This window comes from Falco naumanni, chromosome 4 (assembly GCF_017639655.2).
Source record: "Falco naumanni isolate bFalNau1 chromosome 4, bFalNau1.pat, whole genome shotgun sequence".
Lineage (NCBI taxonomy): Eukaryota > Metazoa > Chordata > Aves > Falconiformes > Falconidae > Falco > Falco naumanni.
Genome location: NC_054057.1, coordinates 74,656,101 through 74,678,616, shown reverse-complemented (window position 1 = coordinate 74,678,616; position 22,516 = coordinate 74,656,101). Strand labels below are relative to the sequence as shown.

At 42.2% G+C, this 22,516-nt stretch overlaps 1 protein-coding gene across 3 annotated transcripts in view; it reads left to right on the top strand.

The window, feature by feature from the left end:
* Window positions 1-22,516, top strand: part of ADCY9 (adenylate cyclase 9) — a 97,490-nt gene that overhangs the window by 48,054 nt on the left and 26,920 nt on the right. For 2 of the 3 annotated variants that reach the window (XM_040589103.1, XM_040589104.1), the window contains exons 2-6: window positions 467-639; window positions 5,926-6,030; window positions 10,363-10,580; window positions 15,291-15,393; window positions 18,381-18,589. In XM_040589103.1, the coding sequence (XP_040445037.1) occupies window positions 467-639; window positions 5,926-6,030; window positions 10,363-10,580; window positions 15,291-15,393; window positions 18,381-18,589 (808 nt within the window). The remainder of the gene's footprint in view (window positions 1-466; window positions 640-5,925; window positions 6,031-10,362; window positions 10,581-15,290; window positions 15,394-18,380; window positions 18,590-22,516) is intronic. The other variant, XM_040589106.1, reaches the window with a different exon arrangement.

Below are 22,516 nucleotides of genomic sequence, written 5' to 3'. Positions count from 1 at the left end.
TCACGACATCTCTCTGGCAAGTGGAGGAATACGTGCTGATTTTTCAGAAGTAGAATATTAACACACGTATCACTGAAAAACAGCCTGCAAATGCTTTCCAGAAGTAAAGAGTTAACATGAGAGCTCAAATTACAACTTGGAAGCAAGTACAGAAGGTCTTGGTTCTATTTTTTAGAAATGTATGAGTGAAAATGGAATAAAGAAAGTACATGTCAGTCCTGGCTGTTGCTCTGTATTAGAGTATCCTCTTGTGTTCGGGACAGCAGGTGCTGGACAATCCTAATTGCCACTTTACACAGAGCATCTTCGTATTCCTGGTGATTGTTCCCAGCCGCTGTCTTTTTCGGTGTGCTGTATTCCCAAGCCTTGATAATGCTTTGATAGTTCCTGTATTTCATATCTGAGAAGTCCAAGGGAGCGTGGGTTTTTTTCTTTCTGCAGTTCTCACTCTTCTTTTTTTCTGTAGGTTTGAAGACCTATCTGATCTCTGGTCAGAAGGTGAAGGAGCCCCACTGCAGCTGTTCGCAAGCGTTGCTTTCTGGCTTGGAGTCTGGGGATGGAGCCAGGATACAGGGAGCATCGTCAGTCGAGAATGCCGGTGACTTGACAAAGACTCTCAAACATGCAGAAAAACCTAAGGTGAGCTTTTGTTTCAAAGCCAAGCAGCATAGACTGTGCAAACCAGGGAGCGATGTGTGGATGGGGAAACCTTACAGGTTTGTTTTTGCACTGCTTTATATGTTTGTATATATATTTCTGTATATATACATATAGTGACAACATGTATTTTGAGGAATGAAAAAATTTACAGAGTGAAATGCCTTGCCAATTGACAAGCAATCGCTAAAGTAAGGTGAATGGTTTTTAAAGGTGGTTTCAAATAAATTCTTTTTTATATTTCAGGACCGAGAGGTCAATGCTGCTTTTTCAATGGTCTTTATTTTATCAGGGAATAAAGAATATGCTTTATGCAGCTGCTGTAAATTCTGTGATTTCCTGCTTTTGCTGCAGCCTATTTCTGCCATTCCTCTGTCGTGCAGGTCATGTACCTGTAAACCTTTTCATATGAGTGCATAACAGCCATCACCCCCCCAAAAGATAACAGCATTGGTCGTGTGGTGGGAGAAGATGCTCCAGTAGGCAATGAGTTTGCATTTTATCTGCTTGCTCTAGAATCCTATATGTAGAACTGAGGGCAACGATTTGTATGGATTCAGCTTAGAGAAATGGTGACATTTTGTTATGTTCACACCTCTCACAAGATCTCTTGACAAGGAAATCTGTGAAACAATGTGTATTGCTTTAAAGCTTTGCTGTTACTCTCCATCTTCCAGCTCAGAACAGATTTCCCAAACAACAGATGTCTATTCTCTATTTTCACTTCTGCTAAGAATGCCTCATCCCAGGTTGCCCGAGCTGGGCAAAAATGTCCAAGCCACGGGTGGTCATCTGCAGGCCACTGTCCTTAGACTTCAGTGTGTTTAGTCCTGAGAGCATCTCTTTAACATAGGTTTGAGATTGAGTTGACAAAGTTGGTAGGGGGCGATTCCCATGCTGCTCCATTTTTGCTGCTTGTGTGTTTGTTGTGGGGATTGGGAGAGCATGAGTGGGGCACCTTTACCCTGTGTCTGTGCCTGGTGTTAAGTTTTGGAGTGAAAACACTGGATCGCAAATGAGATCAGCTGGAAGGCTGGCCCAAAAATACGGTCCAAAGTTAAGCGAGCTCCTTAGAGAGCAAGCCAGGACTCTTTAACTACAGAAGGCAGCTGTAGCCATCTTTATACCTCCCCAAAATACACACTCTGTGTGGTTTGACTGCATTCAAGTTGCTGGCGATACTTTTTGATTCTTTCTCTTAGAAGAATCAAAAGAATATATTTGGCATCCCTCAGGCACCAGCTTTCCAGCTCTCTCTTGTCTTTCAAGGATGGTATAGCAAATAAGGCAGGAAAATACATCTCAAGAGCAGTCCGTGGGTATCTGTACAAATAAGCCCGTCTGTGCTGTCCGGTGTGTGGCCATGCAGAGGTACAGGTGTGACAGTGAGGGGTAGGAACGCTTTTGTTTCAAGTAGTGAAGGAAGACGAATGTACCGAGTGGAGCAGTATTACTGAGCTGCCTGTCCGTGGAACAGAAGGGAGAGAGGATGGATCAAACAAAGCAGTAAAGCTAAGGCTGCTGTTCTGAGAGAAAGTGAAGATGCCTTCTTAATGTCAGGCAGCAAAGTAAGCTGCAGCTGGAGCACCATGAAACTACAGCAAAGTACAGGACTGACCTGACTACAGCTAGAATTTGATAAAATTTGTGGTGGTACTTGTTAAAATGATCCAAGTCCAAAATGAAATCTGTTGGTAAGGGTCAGCCATGGTATGTGTTTTCTAAAACATGGGGTGTTTTACTGTTGCGCTGCAGAAGGGTAGGTACACTGTTCCTAAACAGCTAGTATGCAATGTGGAGGCACGCTGCTAGCTCAGGATGATTTGTTTACTGCCTAGTCCCTGATTTTCTGCTCTGGGACCATCTTGGGTGGATGTTAAAATTGCTGTTTAAATGCTGAATGATGGTCTGTACAGTGCAAAAGCACAAACATGGCTGTCTGAGTAAGTGAAGGAAAAGCTAAAAGCAGCTGCTTCAGAAGACCATCTAGGACAAGCGCCTAGACAGTTTCAGCCTTCTTGGATGCTTTGTCTACCGATGTGCTAAAGCTACTGCATCGAATTTGTGCTTGTAGGTACCTGGTTTTATTCACCACCATGAGCCCTGCAGGCCTGGCCACTGATTTCCTAAGTGGCCTCACAGCTCTTTGAAAATAACGTGCCTGTCTTGCCTGAAACACTCATGCTGGAGTGGGTTTTGAATGACCCCAAACTCAGCTTTCCGTGTGGTCTGATAAGCATCCATATAATGCATGCCACAAATGATGTCAGAATGCATATAGTATGGTGATGAAGCAATCGTGTGAATGCTGAGCACTTACTTAAAAACATGTTCTGCCACTGTAGTTGGCAGCATAGGAGTGCAAAGCATACTTGCTTCTCACAGCGTGGGTAGGTACAGGTATTCCAGACTCCACAGCACACTTTTGAGTGTAGATGTGCACCATCCTTCTCTCTGCGGGGCAGCCTGTTACTGGAGTGATTGTGGACGGAGAAGGCTGGGTCAAGCTTTCAAGGAGCGTTTAAGTTTCCAGCCATGCTAGAAGTAGGTCTTACAGTGTTTAAAATATATAAATGTAAGCATATTAAAAAATTCCCATAAAGAGCAATGGTGCAATTTAATCACAAATCATGCACAATTTTTGAAAAGGAGTGAGTTTCTTTTTTACATTTTTTATGGTTTGTTTTTCTTGTGTTGTTTTGTGGGGTTTTTTTAAAGCCTGCAACTTGCTGGAAGGGTCTGGAGATAATAATTTGTAAAAGAATCATGATTTACATGCCAACTGTTTTAAATACAAAGCTGTAAACAGTGTCAGTGTGGGAGGAGATGACTCCATCTCTGCAAAAGAGACTAAGTAGGAGGGGCAAAATTACAGGCAAGCTGAATATTTTTTTTTGTTTTAAAGGGAATAAGTGGCCATATTGGATGCAAAGGATGACTTTCACATTTTGGGCTTGAACAGATGTTCTAGCGGACAAGATCTGTTAAGGAAGGTCAGGCAGGGGAATGCAACAGTAATTGATCCATGAAAGGAATTGTATTTCCTCCTCTCCTCCAGCATATCTGTTGTTAATTTAATTGCAATCCTTGTTGCAGGTTGGCTATCAATAAAATGTGTGTACATAATTAAAATGGTGAAGATAGAGGCTAAAAACTATAAGTAAATCTATAATAGCAGCTGATATTTTGAATGAAAGCACTGTAAACTGCTTAAGTGGTTTTGGTATCAGTTTATTTTTTTGTAATATTTTATAAAATCCCTTACTTGACAGAGAATAATAAGCTGTTGTAAAAATGTTTTAATCATCTCCTGGTATGAAAACAGAAAGTACTTCTGCTTGTCTTGGTGTTTGCTGAAAGTGCATTAATGTATTATTCATCACGATGAGGTCACGTACACACTGAGCTTGTGTGAATGTCTGCAACAGAGAATGAAGTTAATGATGTTGATTTATCTCATGGGGTAAGTCAGATGGACTTCTGCCACTTCTCAAAAGGTCGGACTTTTTTTCTGAGTTTTTTGTCTAAACAGGGAGTATTTTCTTTATTTTGTGTTAGAGGTATTTGGTTTTTATTACCATTAACTGACACTTGCCATGGATAAATCTACTAATGCACACCCTAGGAGCACAGAAGGCTCATTAGCCCATTGTCATACTAGTTTTTAAAGCTATCTAATGTTGTCTTCCACAGAGTGGCCAAGGCATTCATGATAGATGAATAGATGCCCCAGATTATTTTTAAACAAGACCATTTGAGAACAAACTTAATAGTTTCTTCAAGTGTGCTGGTATTTGTTCAGACTGTGCAGGTTCAGAACTGGATGTAACTTGCTTATCTGATGCCAGATTAGGAAACTCACAGTAATTTCAGTGCCTGAACCTGGACCACGCTCCTGAGGAAGAGCAGATATGATGGTGTGCTGGCTGCTAAGAAGGCTCAGAGTCTTTATGAAGCCCTTTGAGAGGCATTGTGGAGTGATGAGGTGGATCAGCAGTCACAGGAAGCATGGTTAGAGAAATACTGCACTGTAACAACTTGAAAATGAAACATGCCACATTGTTCAATTTCAGGTGTGATGCCAGAGACGGAAGAGGGACTTTGGGTGAAAAGTCAGTTCTGAAAAGACTTAGATGCTAGTCTCTGAAATTGGGAGCGGACCTGAAGGCAGAAGTTGTTGTGGTTTCGGACCAGGAGAATGGTAGACTACAGAGGCTTGAACGAGTCCTTCCTGAGTCCAAAATGAACAGATAAAATGGACATGGAGTATTGAGTTTGGGACAGAAGGCTCAAGTTGCTAGCTGGAAAATTAATCGAGGTGTTTAGTGAATCACCTACCACAATTTAGTACAGCGTGCCTGATTTAGTATGCTGTTGCCCGTTACTGCTATCTCTGTACCCGTTAGTAGACTTCTGGCAAGTCTGGTAACAGTAGACCATCTCCAGAGCAGGGGATCTGCCAGTAGGGATCAGACACAGGGTCCCTCTGATGCAGGATCCTGCCTGTACGTTGCCAGCACTGGAGAACAGTACAAAAAACTTGCAAGACATGGATACGGGGTTAATTCCCCTTAAGGGGATCACATTTTAACTCTGAGGGGTTAGGTTCTTTTAAAAGCTGAAGTGTGACATTTTAGGTTGCTTCCAAAATACGTAACCTCCAACTATTACAAGTCCTGATGTTTTTGCTTTCCTTGTTTCCTCTGACATTTGCTGGCTGTTTGGCTTCAACAATGTACGATAGCCTGAGTTCCACGCTACTGTCTTAGAGCGCTATATGAAAAAGTATTTCTCTTAATTAGTTTCAGATTTTTCGCTTTTCATTTTGCAGTAATGTTTGTAATGCATCGTGGTGTTTTGTGCTTTTTTTGAATTTTGCTGCATTTTGTTCTGTGTCTTCACTCATAATGCCATTCAGATGCTTTTGCAGGCAAATTTTTAAGCAAAAAAAAATTGTGCTTCTCTTACCAGAGAATATTCCGTTCTTCTTGGGGAGGCCCTTTGCTGGTGTGCAGTGATTACAGTGTATCTGTGATCTTACACTCAATAAGCTTTCCTGAGTTAGGTTTAGCTTCAGTGAACAGAAAATCTGATTTATTTTTGAAATGGTGCATTCTGTTCCAGTCAAATTTTGCTCCCTGCTTCCCATTCTGTAGCTTTGTTTATCTTTTAACCACGCTGCAAGTATACAAGTGGACCAAATTATAAATTGCATAATACTGCGAGGACACCAGAACATTCCTGGCTAAAATTTTTTTCTCATTGCAGCCTTGCCCTTCATGTAGTACCACCCTTGCTCCCCACTGCGATGTCAGCATAGACGAAGGAGCTATCCAAAATGGTTGTCAGGATGAGCATAAAAACAGTATGAAGGTAATTTAAGTATTTATCCCTTCCCTCCTTTGCCCTTTTTTCTCTGCTTTAGTTAGCTTTCTCATTTTCGCTTGCTATTCCTTTATTCAAGCTTTTAAGCAGCAGAACTGATCTCGATTTTGAGCGGTTGTATTCCAAAATGTAGTTGAGTCTCCCCCTCAAATTTTCAAAATTATTAGTCATTTTGTGGGCCCAGTTTGGTAGTGAGAAGGACATAAAACTTGGACTCTTTTAATTATGCTGTCTACCCAAAGGAAGAGGCACAAACAAGACTACGATGCTCTCCGTCCCTTAACACCACCTAGCTACAAGTTACACCTGTGTCTTGCCAATGTCTTCTGCATCATAGCTGTAAGACAGTCATTCCTGTTCACACACAGAGCTGAAATTCACAGCCTTTAAGTCAGTTTGCATCCTTTTTCTGACCAACAAATACAGCATCTTCCATATTCAGCATGCTGCTGCCAAGAGGGCTTTCCTTGCCTGTTGCTTAGATATTCTTACTGAAGCCACCTACTTCCTCTACAACACCAGAAGTTGCCTATTTGTCATCTTGTTCGTGGCCTTGGTAGCCTCTCTGCTCTGCCTGTCGCCTCTCACTCCTTCCTGGATATTAATCTGCTGCCTAAACACAGACTGGATACCAGTGCTCATCACCTGATTGTTGTATTTTCAAATAAGTTAGGGAGAATCACTTTATAAACATGCTTGCAGATAGCCATCTTGTTCTTCACATCAGTCTTTACAACTCGTCTCGCATACAGAGCTAGCTGAAAAACTTGCCAGCACTTACTCTACTGATGAGCTATTACGTTGATCTGTGTTTGTCCCACTACTGTCTGTCTGTATTTGACCTGTCATCTCTTATGCTTAAATTGTAAGCTCAGAAGCAGGGACTGCCATTCTGGACTGTGAACACAGTAGACCATGTTCTGTGCCAGGGTTCCTAGGAGATAGCCCAAGAAAAAACTAAAATAATAAGCCCTACAGCCCTGAGGGACATAGAGCAGAGCAGCAGCCAGCAGGTACTGGTCTCAAAACAGCATGAGATCTTCAAGTCAGAAAACACTGTGGGAGATCTGCCCAGGCTGCCAAGATGGTACACATGGGATGCTTCTTCCCCAGGCTGCCTCTGCCCACATGCCAGGGATCTCCAGCAACCGACTGCAAACAGAGATTTTCCTTAGGTGCCAGCTGCCTAGTGTCATATGATGTCTTCAATAGAACTATCCTTTTGGGTTTCTTCATACTACAGCTATATTAGCTTCATGTGTGTCAGTTAGCAAGTCATCTAACCTGGCTTAGAAGAGGCCTGTACAGTGCTAAATAAAATGTCTGTAATTTGGCTGATGTGAAGAAATGTGCTAGTGGAGACCAAATCAAATGTCCTCCTTTGATTTGGTTTAGTTATTGTCAAGTCAAAAAATTGGAGCAGTTAAGTGGCTATCTAGTAAGTCTGGGATGCCTGTTTAACTGAAAGCTTAAAGAACAGCTACATCCACGAAGTTGCCGTGGCATTTGATTTCCAAATCTTCTTTGCAGTGTCAGGTTTCTTGGGAAGAAGAGCCCAGTCTCTGGGGTCTGTTCCCTTCCCATGCCAGGTTGCTGCGCCTGGCCCTGCATCACTTGTGTCCCCTGTCGTGAGGGAATGTTGCTAACGATGTCCTTGGACCTTTGTGGTTCCCAACAGCCTCTGGAGCCTCCCTGTCTCTTGGTAAGAGGAAACTGTCACATGGTGCATCAAACCTCTGAGTGCTGGAAAAAACCTGTACAGCCTGTTGCGTCAGGAACCACAGTAACATTGGAGCTAACAACATTTAATAAATAGGGATTTTCTCCTTACACACAAGCAGTTTCATGCTCTAATCCCCTCCTGTTAAGATTAGCAGAGTGGAGACAGCACAGGAAAACCTTGAGCTGACTAAAGGGAAGAATTTTCTTAGGGACTTGAGCCTTTGCCAAGGAGCTAAAGAGAGAAGGCCAAGAGAAGTCCATGCTGACCTTCTCTGAAAGAGCAGAAATTTTTGCTGCATTTTTCAGATGAACTTGAAGAACAGACAGGGAAAGAAGACAGTGCACAGGAGTCTGTATCTTTTATTTGAGCTGCTCATAGCAAAAATTGTGTTCTCTCGGTTACTGCATTTCAAGTAATGACATCTGCTGCAGGGGTGAGAAAAGGAGGAAGATTCTTTGCTAGAAAAAAAAGAAAAGGTGCTAACTGACTTTTTTAGGCCTCAAGTTGTTCTGGGAGGTGCTCTGAGCAAATATAATCTTTAGCACAAATTTAAAAAACAAACGACGACGATCCTTGACTTCTAGCACCTTGTTGGGTTTGGCTTGCCTGCAGTAGTACCCCCCATCTCAAACACAGAGAGGCTGCGCTGGCACTGCAGCACGTCTTGTGCTCTGGAGCCATGTTCCCCCTGGGTAGGCTAGGTAACCCGTTATGGTGGCAGTTAACAAGTTACAGCTTGCTCTGAACCTGCTGAATGTTTTCCCTTAGAAAAAAGAAAAAAAAAACCCAAAAAACTTTGTCAGAAGTTTTTGTGCTTCTGGCTTACCAGGAGAGTGCCCTTCTGTCATATGCAAGCACTTCTCCAGTCCAAGGAGTTTTGGTCGGCTTTTGCCGAGATATGTGTTGCTGAAATCACCTTTCTCTTCTGTTGATTGTAGTCTTTAGCAAAACATTGGCAGCACACCAATGTAACTACTAAATTTCCTATTCTACTTTGTCAGCTGCTGTCACTGTGCTGTGAACACCTGCAAGCTGCCAAAACAACTGTTGCGAGTGGTAGAAGGGACTAGACTGGGAATCCTTTCATCTCCTGGCTCCCAGCACGTGGCTCTAGAGGCTCACGCCTCCGTCGGGGCAGCCCGCAGGGTGGGGATCCTGTGTCCCTCCCGGGCAAGAGGAAGGGGAAGCGCAGCCCACCTCCCTCCTGCTTTTCCTGTAGCTCCAGGGAACCGTTCCAGCACACCTTGTTATGACTTTAGCTCTTGAGGTCTTGGCAGCCAAACCCGAGCGCTTTCTGACTCTGCCCTGCACGAGGTGACGTTCTCCTGCTGCTCCATTAGTCTTGTACCTTCACTGGTCATGTCTGCACCTTCCATTCTACCTGCCTATATTCATGTGCCTCGTTTGCTTTATAGGATAGGTATACAAGGAGGTTGCATTAATTTTGCATGGGCAGCCAGAAACCAGATATTTCTTAACTTTAACTAAGTTGATTTTACAATCTTAAGTAGCATATTTCAGTGCTTGGTTGGGGTGGTGATATTTATGGTATTTATTTATGGTCACTGTGGTGGCATCCAGGAATAGTCTTCTGGAGGAGCTTGTCACTGCTGTGCTGACTGCTGTATGGGCAGAAATGAAGAAACTTCTGTCATGAGTGGGTTTCAGGATGAGGATAAATGATATGTGATAAATGATAAGATACAGGGGGAGGAAGATGAACATTCAGATATGCTAAGTTTGATACATGTGTGCATTTGAAAATGATCCTGACTAACTGCAGTTCATTTTCATTCTAACCATGCTTAGTTGTTTAATTTTTTTTGGAATTGCTTCAGTGCATATTGGTCTAGGTCAAACAAAATGTAAAAGAAGGAACTTCAGGTTCCATGAAAATAGGATAATTTGTGGTTAAAAGTAATTTGTGTTCTCAAGTGAGTGAAAGCAGAATTGATAATACTGTGTACCTAAGCTGTGCTGCAGGCTGGCGTCAAACTTCAAAAATGCAGCATTAATTAATACAAAGGCAACAGAAAACCAGAAAGAAGTAGTACATCTTAGTGAAGAAAACATAGTTTAATTTACAGCATATTTTTTTTGGTAGGATGGTGAGATGTGCAAAAGGGCTGTTCCCACAGGTGGGAGAAAGGAGGAAGCTCTGTCTGGGGAAGCAGCAAGGCTGTAGCTGTCAGTGGAAGGATCAGCAAGGGCTGGCAGAGTAAGTTGTCTCATGACCTGTGGAAAGATAGCACAGTTTAAGTAGGTATTTAAAAAGCCTTTTTGAAGAGTCTTGACCTTAAGATGAGTGAGTGAAATTTGGGCTTGTGGTTGGTCTTCGTTACTCGTGTTAAAACATACTCTGTTTTCTGCTCCTTGGAAACATGGTACATAAAAAGCAAAAAGACAACACCTAAGTAGGCATGCACTTACAGAAGATGTGAGTGGCTTCAAGGCAGGTGGAGTTAGATCTTTGACATGATCAGGTAACAGCTCGGTATGTTGAGGGAAGAACTTCTTTCAACTTTTGCTCCATGAAATCCCTTCTACTTTCTCAGCCACTCATGTTCCCCACGTATGTTTTGCTTTCTGTCATTCAGGCTCCAGGAGGACACAGTCCAAAGACTCAGAATGGACTTTTGAGTCCTCCACAGGAGGAAAAGCTCAGCAACAGCCAAACCTCACTTTACGAAATGTTGCAAGAGAAAGGAAGATGGGGTGGAGTGAGTCTGGATCAATCAGCTCTCCTTCCTTTGAGGTTTAAAAACATCAGAGAAAAGACAGATGCTCACTTTGTGGATGTGATTAAAGAAGACAGGTAAGGAAAATCAAATTGGACAATGTAAAATTGTATACAGGCGAGAAGGCAGTAAACAGGGGTCCCATATCTTTAACCTTTATTTCTGTGCCTTTTGTCTCCTGTCAGTAATTACTGTTATATAACGTCGTATGTTTTCTGATCTTAGTCTATCTATATTCTGCTTAAAGTACAGTAGGAACGTGATGTCAGAAGCATTCTGCTCAGGAATATGTAAAGCCAGGCTTTTCATCATTTCCATGGTGTACAGTCATTCTTCAGTTGAGTCTTTAAAAAGGAAAAATACTCTTTAAATGATTTCTGATGAAGTTGAACTCTTATCTTCATGTTCAAGAGTCCTTTTAATGCGCATAGTATCTACCTTGCTCTGCAATTAAAAGTGTTAACATAAAATCTGAACCACAAAGCTCAGATTTTTCTATAACGTGTGACTAATACCTAGAAGTCGTACTGGGCTTGGAAGCAAAATTAATAGAGTGAATCCTCATGGGCCTACTACCTACCTACAGCATTTTGTAAAGTTAGCTTCTCTCTCTGTTTCAAACAAAAAGTGCTTCTTTTGGGCAGAAGAAAATATGTTCTCCAAAATTCAGTAGTGTGTGATTTTTGTAAACACACAACCATATCTCCCTTATTATGGCAGTGACTTGACTGGAGCAACTAAACAAATAACTTGAGTTTGTTATTATTTATGGCTATTCTTATTTTTGCTTCACTGCTTCCACTCAAATTAAGGGTATTTTATCTAAATATCCTTGAAACTGTTTGCTCGTATAGACTCCAGGCTGCTTGGAACGGGGACACTGTTGTCTTTACTGAAAACATGAAACTAAAGCAGAGAGAAGTGAGAGGGAGGGACAGCAGTCCCTCTCCAGTCCCTTCTGTATATTTTTTCAGATTACCTTACTCCTGTGGCCAACTTCAGTTAAAATTTAAGTTTCTTTTTTAAATTTTTTTTTTCTCTGCATGTCATTGGTGACAGAGAATAGGTGTTTAGGTGACATTTTCAAATATTACAAGACAGATGGATTGGGAGAGTCCAGATGTTGGCAGAAATCAGTAAGAACAAATTGGATTTTTGTTTAAAATGTAACTAGCATCCTGCAAATTTTGAGTTACATAAGTACTTTAATTTATGCCGTTTGTCTGCCGAAGGTACCTGGCTCAAGCTCATGTGTTTCTGGTGCTTTCCTCCTCCACTTACAAAATGGATAAATCTTTCTGATTTGGAAAAAGGAAAAAGTAGGACTGTGATTTGACATCAGTCAAAGCCTAGCTTTTTTTTGGGTCTCAATTAAATATCATGATTACCATATTAAGTAGGCCATTTCTTGTTGCCAAGGCAACTTCTCTGCTGAGTTCAGTTCATGTAAACATAACTTTCCAAAAATAATTTTCTGATTAATTAGTTCTATGCAAAATGCTCTAAGCCTACCATTCTACATTAATCCTTTTTAACGTTTGTTAATGTGAAGTTATATGTAATAAGTAATCTTAAAAACAGTCTTGATCCCCTGCTGTAAAACATAATATATTGTTGGTCTCGACAAATCTAGTATCTAGGAGGATGTTTGAATGGGAAATTTGAGTTTTCCCAGGGAGAAGAGTGAAGTCTGAACTTTCCCTTGGTCGTCTTAGGTGAAACTCCATTCGCAGTGGTCATACTGGAGTTTTGCTGCGTTGAGTTTATGTCGCTGCAAATGCAGCCGCGAAGCGTGAGCTTCCTCTAGCATTGGGCAGTGATTCCCACTGTGTCGCACGATGCTGCTGTTCTGATCTGTGATATAAATTTCTATTAACAGAAAGTACCTAACCCAGATACGGTGGTAAGGTGAATAAATTGATCGCACAGGCTTCCTGTACAGCTGGGAAGAGTTAAACGTCGTAGGGAGGATGCCGGAGATTAGGAAGCTGCCTAGGGCTAGCTAGGAGGAAATGCTGGATGCTGGTGATATTTTTCATTTCCCAACCTCTTTCTAGGGTTTAAGTGTGTGGCTGAGAGTTTCATGAGCAGCTATTGGTTTCTTTGCTTGCTGAGATTTCACCTTGGAGCTGATACCTCAGCACAGTTCCAGTTATCTTTAATAATAATAAAGCCAGTGTTACTGCGGTATGTTTGGATTGATACATTATACAAGAATCCTTTTCATAGAGTCATACAATCATGGAATGGTTTGGGTTGGAAGGGACCTTAAAGATCATCTAGTTCCAAGTTACTAGTTTGCATCTTCTTACAACTTGATTATATATATTTGGCAAACAGCGTAAAGTTTGAGCTTTGAGTCTGGCTTGACTACAACCACTATAAAAATTACATGCTTTGTTCATTGTAATCTGCATGTCACTGTGTATTATAGAAGAAAACCACAGTGCAAGAGTACAAAATGTTTAAACTGAATTTCACTGGGGATGCCCTCAATGGATTCTCACTTTTTAGATTTTTGTTTCCAAGAAAAATTACATAATCCTTAGGTTATAAACCTTTTGAAGTACAAGAAACAAGTCCTCAGGTGCTAATCAGGACAGTACTCACAAATGATCTCTTTAGACTTACAGAGCAGAGTCCCAGGGAAATGCGAAGCTGGCCTTAGAAGCTAGGTTCTGTGCAGCCCTTCATCCCCTCCTTGGGTCAGTTTCCTGTTTAAATACTTTAAAAATTTGTTTCTTTCATCTCCCACTTCCCAGTCTTGCTTGATTCAGGGAAAACAGAAATCACTTGTGCTGGGGAGGCACACGCCTCCTGGGAAGCAGATTATGTATTTGACTGTGTTTAGTCAACTAAACTGGGATCTTCCTCTTTGAGACAGACGACTATTGAGATGGAGCTGGACTGGCACGGTATGGCTGGCTGACACCAGAAATGCTGCCTTCACCCTTGTTTTGTCATGTTATGCCGTCTGTTCTGTGCAGCACTGGCAAACTGCATTGTTCTTCCTACCTCCTTAGGCCATTGCAGCTCCAGCACATCAACATACTCTGTTGAGCTTCCCCTGGAGGAAGAAAGTGAATTCGACAATTTTTTTTTTTTCCTAAAGAAAAAAAGTTTGCAAAATTCGTATTTTGCATTTTCAGAAACGTCTTGAGAGGTGAGGGAGGGAAGATGAGGAATGAGTGAGAGAACGGGGGCTCGAGTGAATCTGTCCTATCATTCCTTCAGAGTATCCTGATGTTTTCAATATATTGGCCAAAGCCAGAATGTTTAAAGGTTATAAAGTATCATGTCTTTTGTCGTCTTAAACTTCAGTCTAGGAATGTGTGTTTGGTTAGTCTTGCATCTCAAGAAAAAAATGCTTCCCACCTGTCATCTTGTGCTGGGGAGCTTGTACTTCCAGAATACCTCTTTTCCAAGTATTCATAAAAAATAAACAGAAAAAAACAAAAGCAAACCCCCTGAAAAAAAGAATTCTGTCACAGAGTAGCTCTGTAGGAGCTTTCAGCTTCTTCATCTGCTTAGAATTTGATCTCATGTACCTTTCCGGTTTTTGCTCTAGAGTTACCAGCTTGAAAATAGCCCACTAATTGTTGCTCCGGTGCTACAATTTTCAAGGTGGGAATAACACTTGGAAAGAAGCTGCCCCATTTCAGACTCTACAGCAATTTTTAAACAGTTCACTGTAATAACAAGTGGGATCAGTTGCTTGACATTGAAAGGTTCATAGCAAGAGCCTGTGTTTTGAAGTCTCAGATGAGGACTGCACAGAAGAGAGGGTGATGGGCTACCCCTGCAATATATGGTAGAAGCAGGCATGACCTTACTCTGCAACCATGGGGCACAAAAGCGCTCCCTGCGCTGTAAGTGGAGTCCTTTCAGCTCTTTGACACCTACTCGAAAAAAAGGTTTGCAGATCAAGTGCCATAGCTGTTGTTAGAAAACTTCTTTCATAAACCTCTTACAACTAATGTAAAATTCAAAAAATGTTCTGGTTTTGCTCCAGAGGATGGGGAATAGAAACACCTGTTTAATGGCCAAGGCCTCTTTTATGGTTTGGTTTTTTTCTGCACCTGATGCTGGAAGAGGGTGGAGGAGTGCGTAAACACCCTCTGGCAGCTGCTGCCTCCTGGTTCATTAGTCCTAGTGAGCTAGTTTTGTTATCTGTCAGTGCCTTTGTTCCCAGTTCTGGTGATTTCAAATCTTCAGTTGCAGAAGTAAATTTAAGCTCTCTGTCTCCTCAGGTCCCATTTCTCTGCAGTCCAGATCATTAAGGCAATGTTCCCAGTTGTGTCTTTGAAATAACAAGAAAGTGCAGTTTTCGAAAATGGACAACGCGTTGGGTTTTTTCCTAACGATTTGTCACCTTTGTCATCCTTGGCTTGTTTCAAACTATTGAATTCCACCCAAGATACAAATATCCCACAGCCACACGTCTCCTAAGGTTGTGCCTCTATAGCAGCAATTAACCTTTACTATTTACTGGCTTATATTACCATTATCTGTAGTCATCTGCAGTTACAGCTGTTCAGTTTCTGGAAGGACTTGTTAGTCTCTTCCTGAAAGTATGAAAGTTTGCTCTGTCGTTTTTCTGTAAGGTATTTCCTTTGACTGAGCAACTGATGTGGTTAAGGAGGTACCTCAGTGACAGAGAGCGATGGAAAGCTACAGCAACTTCAAAGCCATGCACCAGCATCCCTAGAAACAGAAACCACAGAATGGGGGGCTCTGAAAGAGTTGCGGTGGAATACACTGATGTTGTTACCATCTTTTCTCTTTAGCCTCATGAAAGACTACTTCTTTAAACCGCCTATTAACAAGCTGAGCCTGAACTTCTTGGATCAGGATTTGGAGATGACCTACAGGACGAGCTATCAGGAAGAGGTGTGTTTCTCCTGGCATTGGTTTCCTTCTGTAATCTGTCTAAGCACTGTCTGTTGTTGTTTTTAACATATTTCGTTGCAGTTGGTGACAAGGGTCATGAAATGTCAAATGTGGTTTACTTCTTGGTATTGCTACCTCTGAAAACAGTCTCCTTCCAGTTTACCTGTCTTGTGCCGTGCCCTGAGTCTAGCCCAACGTTTGGGCTGGACATACATTTTCACAGTTGGCCAAGACACACTACTTCTCACTTGCTTTTTCTCCATTTTCAGGTTAATGTTTTAAGGCTTTAGGCAGGCCAGAGAACCATGCTAAGATGAAAGTGAAGTACCAAATGCTACTTGCCTTCTCATCAAATATCCTAAATTTGAGAATGGTAACTTTAAATTTGATTCTTGTTCATGTCAGAGCCTCATGGTTATCCCTGCAAAACCCAAACCTGCTCTTGAACTCAAATGTCCTAAGTTCCGTAAGTGTGCTGCATTCAGAAATAGTTCAAAACACTGCGTAATTGTAAGGAACAGCGAGTAAATTGTAGGGAACTTAGTGCTTTCTTCAGGATTCTGCACTGAGTGTAAACAGTCCTTAATTCCCTTGGGAGCTAATAACATTGTAGGCTTTCCGTGCCAGTAGATACTCCTGCCTGGTTGGTATGAACTAACAAGACATTTTAAGTTTACATGTAGCATCATTAGGTGTCAGTACTAACTGAGGCTGCATTTCCACAAGTAGCTGAAAAGTTGCTGCCAAAAGAGGGCAATTTCTCTACCTTCCTTGTTCCTACTCCTTCCTGCTCCTTCTGATGGCTTTGGTGCTTGTTAGGCTTCCCTGCTGTGAGCCAGTTCGTTTTACTAGCCTAGCCTAAAATATTTCTGTTGTGTTTTTCTGTTGGGAGCTTTTCTTTTTCTGTCTGGGTCTGTTCTCTGCTGTATCGAACCAGCAGCTCACAGAGAGGTTGGCAGGCGCCAAAGCCAGTGCAAGATAAGTGTCCGGCAGCAGGAAGGGGAATGGGCCCTTCCCTTCCAGTAGCGTTGAGCTATTAGTTTGGTCATCTGTCTGGCAGCATTGCATCGTGATAAATGTAGGTGTTTCTTCCCCGTGTCCCCTACATCTGAGGGCAGGTAGGGTTTGTGCTGCTGCTGCTTGTTGCTTTCTGTTCATGGGCTGCTTTCTGTTCTGGGCAGCATTGCCACACCATCCTTAGCAGATCCCTGTTTGCTTGTTTTCCAGTGTTTACAAATGAGACCTAACTTATTTTTTTTTACACAAAGGGAAGCATAGTTGTGTTGCAGTTCAGTTTGTTCAGAAGCTCCATACTCACCCTGCAGCATGGTATTCTAGTGGTATCTCTGAGTAAAACTCATGCAGCAGCAACAGGGAGAAACTTCCCGTGGGGTACAGCCTGCAAAATTTGCACAAACTATACAGAAAATAACAAATCGGGTTTTTTCCGATGTAGAGATTGGAAAGAGAAGCAAAGCAGTGATAGTCAAGAATATACAGTTTGAGCAATTAATGTGGATATGTAGGAAATTTATAGAAGAAGGAATGTGGTCTGTGCATTTGGTTAGTGGCAAGCTATTGATTTGAAAATTACTGTGTAAACCTCCCTGGAAATGAGAATCTTCACTCTTAACAGTAACTCTGCAGCGCTGGGGTGAAAACCTGTTAAAGCCTTAGTATGAGCATAGTACTAGTCCAAAACAATAGCAACAGCGAAAAAATCTTCTCTTGGAGAGTGAAATGATTTGTCAGCACTGCTGGTTCTTTAATTGCCTTGCAGTAAACTTGCTAAAAGTAACTTCCAACACCACTGAATTCACCTCTAATTACACAGTACCAGCTGCATGCTCGGTGTGTGATTGTTCTCTGTAAGCGGCTCCACTTCCCAAGAGCTTGCTCAGCCTGTTCTTGTTTGGAAATTAAAGCACTACTTCACACTATTAGGGCATCTCTTGTGCTGTCACTTTAGGATATAGTGCTGCCTTTCTTAATTTAATTTATGTGACTTTCTGTGTGGACTAACAGGATTCTGCTACAGTTCAAATTAAAAGGTAATTTTGGCACTGAAATGATGCTGGCTGAATTTATTAGGTTGCAGAGAGATACAAATGAGGAACACATTCATTTCCCAATATTGCGTAGCACAGATAGTGTTCTGAGGAGCAAAAGAAATTTCCAAATTAAACCAGAGTGCTCAAACTGGGTTACTTCATGGTGTTATTGATAATATATTTTATGTTTTTCTTTGGAACTTGCTTTCTGTGGTCCCTTGGGCAGATATAAACACTCATAAGACGGGGCTCATCTGAGTAAGCCAGGATGTGGAGCTCATGATCTAGTTTTCAGCTGGACTGGCCAAAGCAGCACACAGCACAGCTGCACGAGCACTGGGGCCAGGACAAGATGGGATGGGAATGTGTGGTAAGGGGTTATGGTGGAACAGAACTTGGTGTCCTGGGCTCCGATCAATTCAGATTACACAGCGTCCTGATTGTTGCTGGTCTGAAAGGGAGATGTGAACTCTGCCACAGGCAAGTAACTGTTCCTGTGGAGTGGGGTTTGGAGGGTTTTCTTAAAGAACCATGAGAGCTAAAAGGCTTGTTGTAAAATCTATTATTATTTTAAATGGAAATCGTTGAAGAAAACTTCTTATAGCTTTATCTGCTAGTAATTATGGGGTTTATGTTTCTTTGCATAGAACAGGCAGTTTTCATATGGCTATTTCTGTATCATAATATTCTGTAAAAATCACCCCAGACCCAGGGGCTGTGCTGCCAGTGTTTTTTTTCCAACACAGACTTGTTCCCAGAGCGCTGTGATAGCTGTTACCTCTTTCGAAACAGTACTAACATTGGGTTAATGAAGTGGCAAAAAAATCTGTATTCCTTTATTTGGTTTTGTGAGCTGCTGTTTATGGTACAGTTGAATTCAGCAAAATAGTATTTCTTCATTTTCATCCCTTCCCTCAATCACTGTATTCCACACAGGTTATGAGGAATGCTCCAGTGAAGACATTTGCCAGCGCTACCTTCAGCTCGCTCCTGGATGTGTTCCTCTCCACCACAGTCTTCCTCATACTCTCAATCACATGTTTCCTGAAACACGGGATGGTCGCATCCCCTCCACCACCTGCAGCAGTCGTCGTGTTCATCATTGCCATCCTGCTAGAGGTGCTGTCCCTTGTCATCTCAATTAGGTAAATAAAGTGTAAGAAAGTCTTGAAATAGCAGTGAGAAGTGAAATGGTGACTGGCTTGGGAACATTTTGTTTGACAGCATCCCAGGAAACTCACTTGGATGGTCTGTAGTATTTGGAGAACAGTGTTAGTGAAGCCAAGAAGTCTTGCAGCAGATCTTGTGCAAAGAGAGGTCTAGCTGCAGAAATCGTAGCAGAGAAAGGTGACTGTGGTAGAGGCCACTTAAGGAAACAGAATCTGCATTCCATGCCTGCTCCTGCCTATTTTTGCATGGGATGCCACACGCAACTGTATATCTTCTCCCCACACAGGGCCATCAGAGTGAGGGAAATAAAACAGAAAACTTGTCCTCTGTCCTTCAGGAAAAAAAAAAATCCAAAACCCCAGCCTTTAAATTCCTACACAGAAGTACACTATGCTGGTGTCAAAACTGAAATAATTGATCAGAAATGCCAAGAGCAACCCTTTTTGCAAAAAAAAAAAACCAAAAAAACAAACCAAACACTCTTAAAGTTGCAAAAGTCACATTGTGTCTGTTCAAGATTAGTTTTCTTAATGATCTCTATTTCAGGTTTCATGGGTTTAATACTCAAATAGTTTGTGTTTTCTCTGTTTGACACATAATTGGAATTCAGCATTTCCCCCGTGTCCGGGGCTGTGTGACAGTCAGCTGCTGCTTGAGAATGGAAGGGGCACTACTTTGTCTCTGCAGAAAGGGCGGCTTTGCAGGGCTGTGCCGGGCAGTGCCAGCCCTCACACTGCCTCTTCCCAGCTGGCAGCACACAGTCCCCGAGTCCTGGGCTCTTAAACGTGTCCCTGCAACCCCTGCGCCTCAGCCTCTCTGGTGCCCTCGGAGGTGAGGCTTGGCTGCAGGCACCTGGTACGCAGCAGTGCCTCCTCGTTCCTGGTTTTGTAGCCAGTCACCCAGAGGATGTGTGTGCTAGACTTCCAGGGCGCTTGTGGGCCTTCTCCCAGCATTTGTGACAAACTGGCAAGCAGTTCCAGTATGGTTCCTGTGTCGTGTGGGGTTTCCCCAGGCATGATGGCGTTCCGAACGCGTTCAGGTGTAGAAGGCTGCAGTTGTACATGCATTCAGTAAAACTCGTGCTCTCCTGGGTGTGTTGTCTGATTTATACAGATACCACATGTAACCTGTTATTAACCCAGATGATAGACTTACTAGTAAATTGTTTGTCTATACTTGTGAGAGCAGGTTTATTCTGCCCTACTCATCCCCCGCTTTCACAGCATTTCCTTCTGACACAAGAGCATGCTGTAAGGGTGGGGAAACGTGTGTCCTCACTCGCAGTTCTGCACATCTGTCAGGTATGCATAAGTTAAAATGCTTTTGTAATTACAAGTTAGAAGCAATTCAGCTGTTTGAAAAGAAGGATTGCAGTTTACACTTTTACTTTGCCTTTTCAGGGTCAAGGTTAAAAGTACCAAATTAGTACTTCAGTCACTGAAGCAAGCTTGTGACTCAGTGTGCATGTAAATGTGTGCAAGCGTATTTACGTGAAGGCTGGCATTTAGGAGCAGAGAGAGGTCATTTATGAACAGTGGAAATGTTTTCAAGGATAGTATTTCATAGCAGGTTTATTTGATTGTTGCAGTTTGAATAGTATTGTAGGTTTGGTGGTTTCAGAAAATCTAGACATCCAGGAAGAGTTAAGCCCAGTACTGGGAGATGGTTGAGTTGGTAGGACTGTTATTCTGGTGCATGCTGAACTGGATTAACTGTTGCTCTGTCCTCTCTCTTGCACCAGAAATGCATTTTCCCCTTTGCAGAACAGTTTCTGTACTCTCTTAGGAGTGAGGGGAGGGGGGAAGGTTTTTTTTATCAGTTTAATGTGCCCAGGCAGCTCTTTCATCGCACCAGGCAGGAGGGCAGGAAAGCAGCAGTGAGCAGGTAGCCTGGATGTGGTGGCCATGGCATTGCATCCCTCCAAGCAACTCTACCACTTTGCAGAAGAGCTAGTTTCTGCTATCCAGATACGTTTGGAGAAAATTCGGGTTCATTCACCTTGCAGGTGAATTTTTACTCCCCTTTAGTATTTTTCAATCCACTGTTGTTCCCACTTGTTTTTCCAATGCTACTTTGAGTTTCCCTTTTCTTACTTTGTAAATTTATAAAAATCATTGCTATAATCTTAGAAATTTTTGTAGGTACGTACATAAGGTTTTACTTCATTCCTGTTCTATAATGGGCGGTTTATGGATTTCTGAAGGAGAAGGAACGCTTCGGTGTGCTATCTATACAGTCAAGAATTTGCAAAGTGGTTTTGTCTTTCTGAGCTGTGTAGGGTGCACAGAGGTTTAGCTTCATTGCAGCACTATGTTGCTGAGAGCCCATGCTCTCTGGTAGCGAGCCTGGGCTATTACCAGGTTGGCTGTACGTGGCTTTTTAATATTTTCTTAACACTGTTTGGTTCTGCCACTGACATTTTTAATATTTTCATGAGACTGTTGGCTCGAAGCATGAATTTTACTTTCTAACCTGGCCTGGATGCCTCATTTAAAGTCAGTGAGATTTAAAAAGCAAGTTTTTCAGGATGATTCCTAAGCCTTAGAAGTATGTATTTGTTTAATATTAATCATTCTTTTGTGTTCAATTCTGATTTGAAAACAGGTTGAGAACCATCTCTCACTGTGGAGAACACCTGTAGCCAGCCATCAAAACTCACATAGGCCCACCTGGCATAGTAATTACAGATTTTCAGTAAACGCTGTCTTGACAGCCTGCAGGACTGTCTTTATCCTAACGGGCACTCGGAGGAGGTTGGGCATGCAGGGAATGCTGCAGTTCCTGCAGGGCTGCTACGGGTGCCGTTGGTCAGTTGGTCAGCAAGCTAGCACTTGCTGCTCTCACTGGAGTCAAGCTGACCATTAATCTCAAGATCCTGCAAACTCTCCTGGTTAGTTTGGGAAACAGGAATCGCTGTGTGGGGTAAGAGGCTGCTGCCCTTCCCCATCCTCTCCATCAAACTGGAAGTTGAGGAGTAAGGACATAGGAATTGAGTCACTAGGTACCCCTTGCTACCGGAGCCCTGGTCTTGTGAGAGATGGGTTGCTCCTTTCTTTTGGTGGGAGGGAAGTGTCTGCAAATCACTCTACTCCACAGTTACAAGCAATTGGTTCTTAGGAACTTGCTACCGTGGGCTTACATTCACAATCTTTCCTCTACTAATGAGATAAAATTTATATTTGGCTTAACTCTGATCATCCATCTAAGGGAACACTTCGGTAAATCTCTTGAAGTGCAAAACAGGATCATCTCAGATCTTGAGTAGATCCTACCCAGAGTACCTTCGTGAAAATAGCCTCATATTATACACCAAAAAAGAGCAGTCTTATGAGATGAAAAATCTCAGAGGCTTTCTGGTAGGTTTTCAGTGTTAAATGTAATGGCAATGGCATATTTGGTAGGGGCTTTTGTAGGAAAAGGTATCTGTTTTCCCTTGAAGGTTTTTTGTTTTGTTTTAAATTTACAATACGTATTTATTTTATAGTAAATACATAAAATATGCTTTTGGGGCACTCTGGTCTCCACAACCTGAGGCACACACTTCTGGTACAGTTCCCTTCAGCAGAAAGAAGAAGATTGTCTTTTTCCTCTTGAAATGCTCTTCGGAGCGAGAACTGCTCATTCCAACCATTCGTTATGCACAGAAACAGTGCAGAACTTCCTGTGCAGAAATGTCATCCCAAATGACAATCACAGAATACCACCGAGATATCTTCAGGGAGGAGATTGGACTACAATGCTGGGCACAACCCCAGAATTTCAGGAAAAGGGATTATTTTAGGACCAGAAAATTCTTGCCTAAGTTTGTCATTGTATTTTCATTATCGTGATGTGAAACACCCTGTCTTTAAATCGGTCTGACTTCTAATTGAATCCAGGACTCAGCCTAGGAAGTACTCACT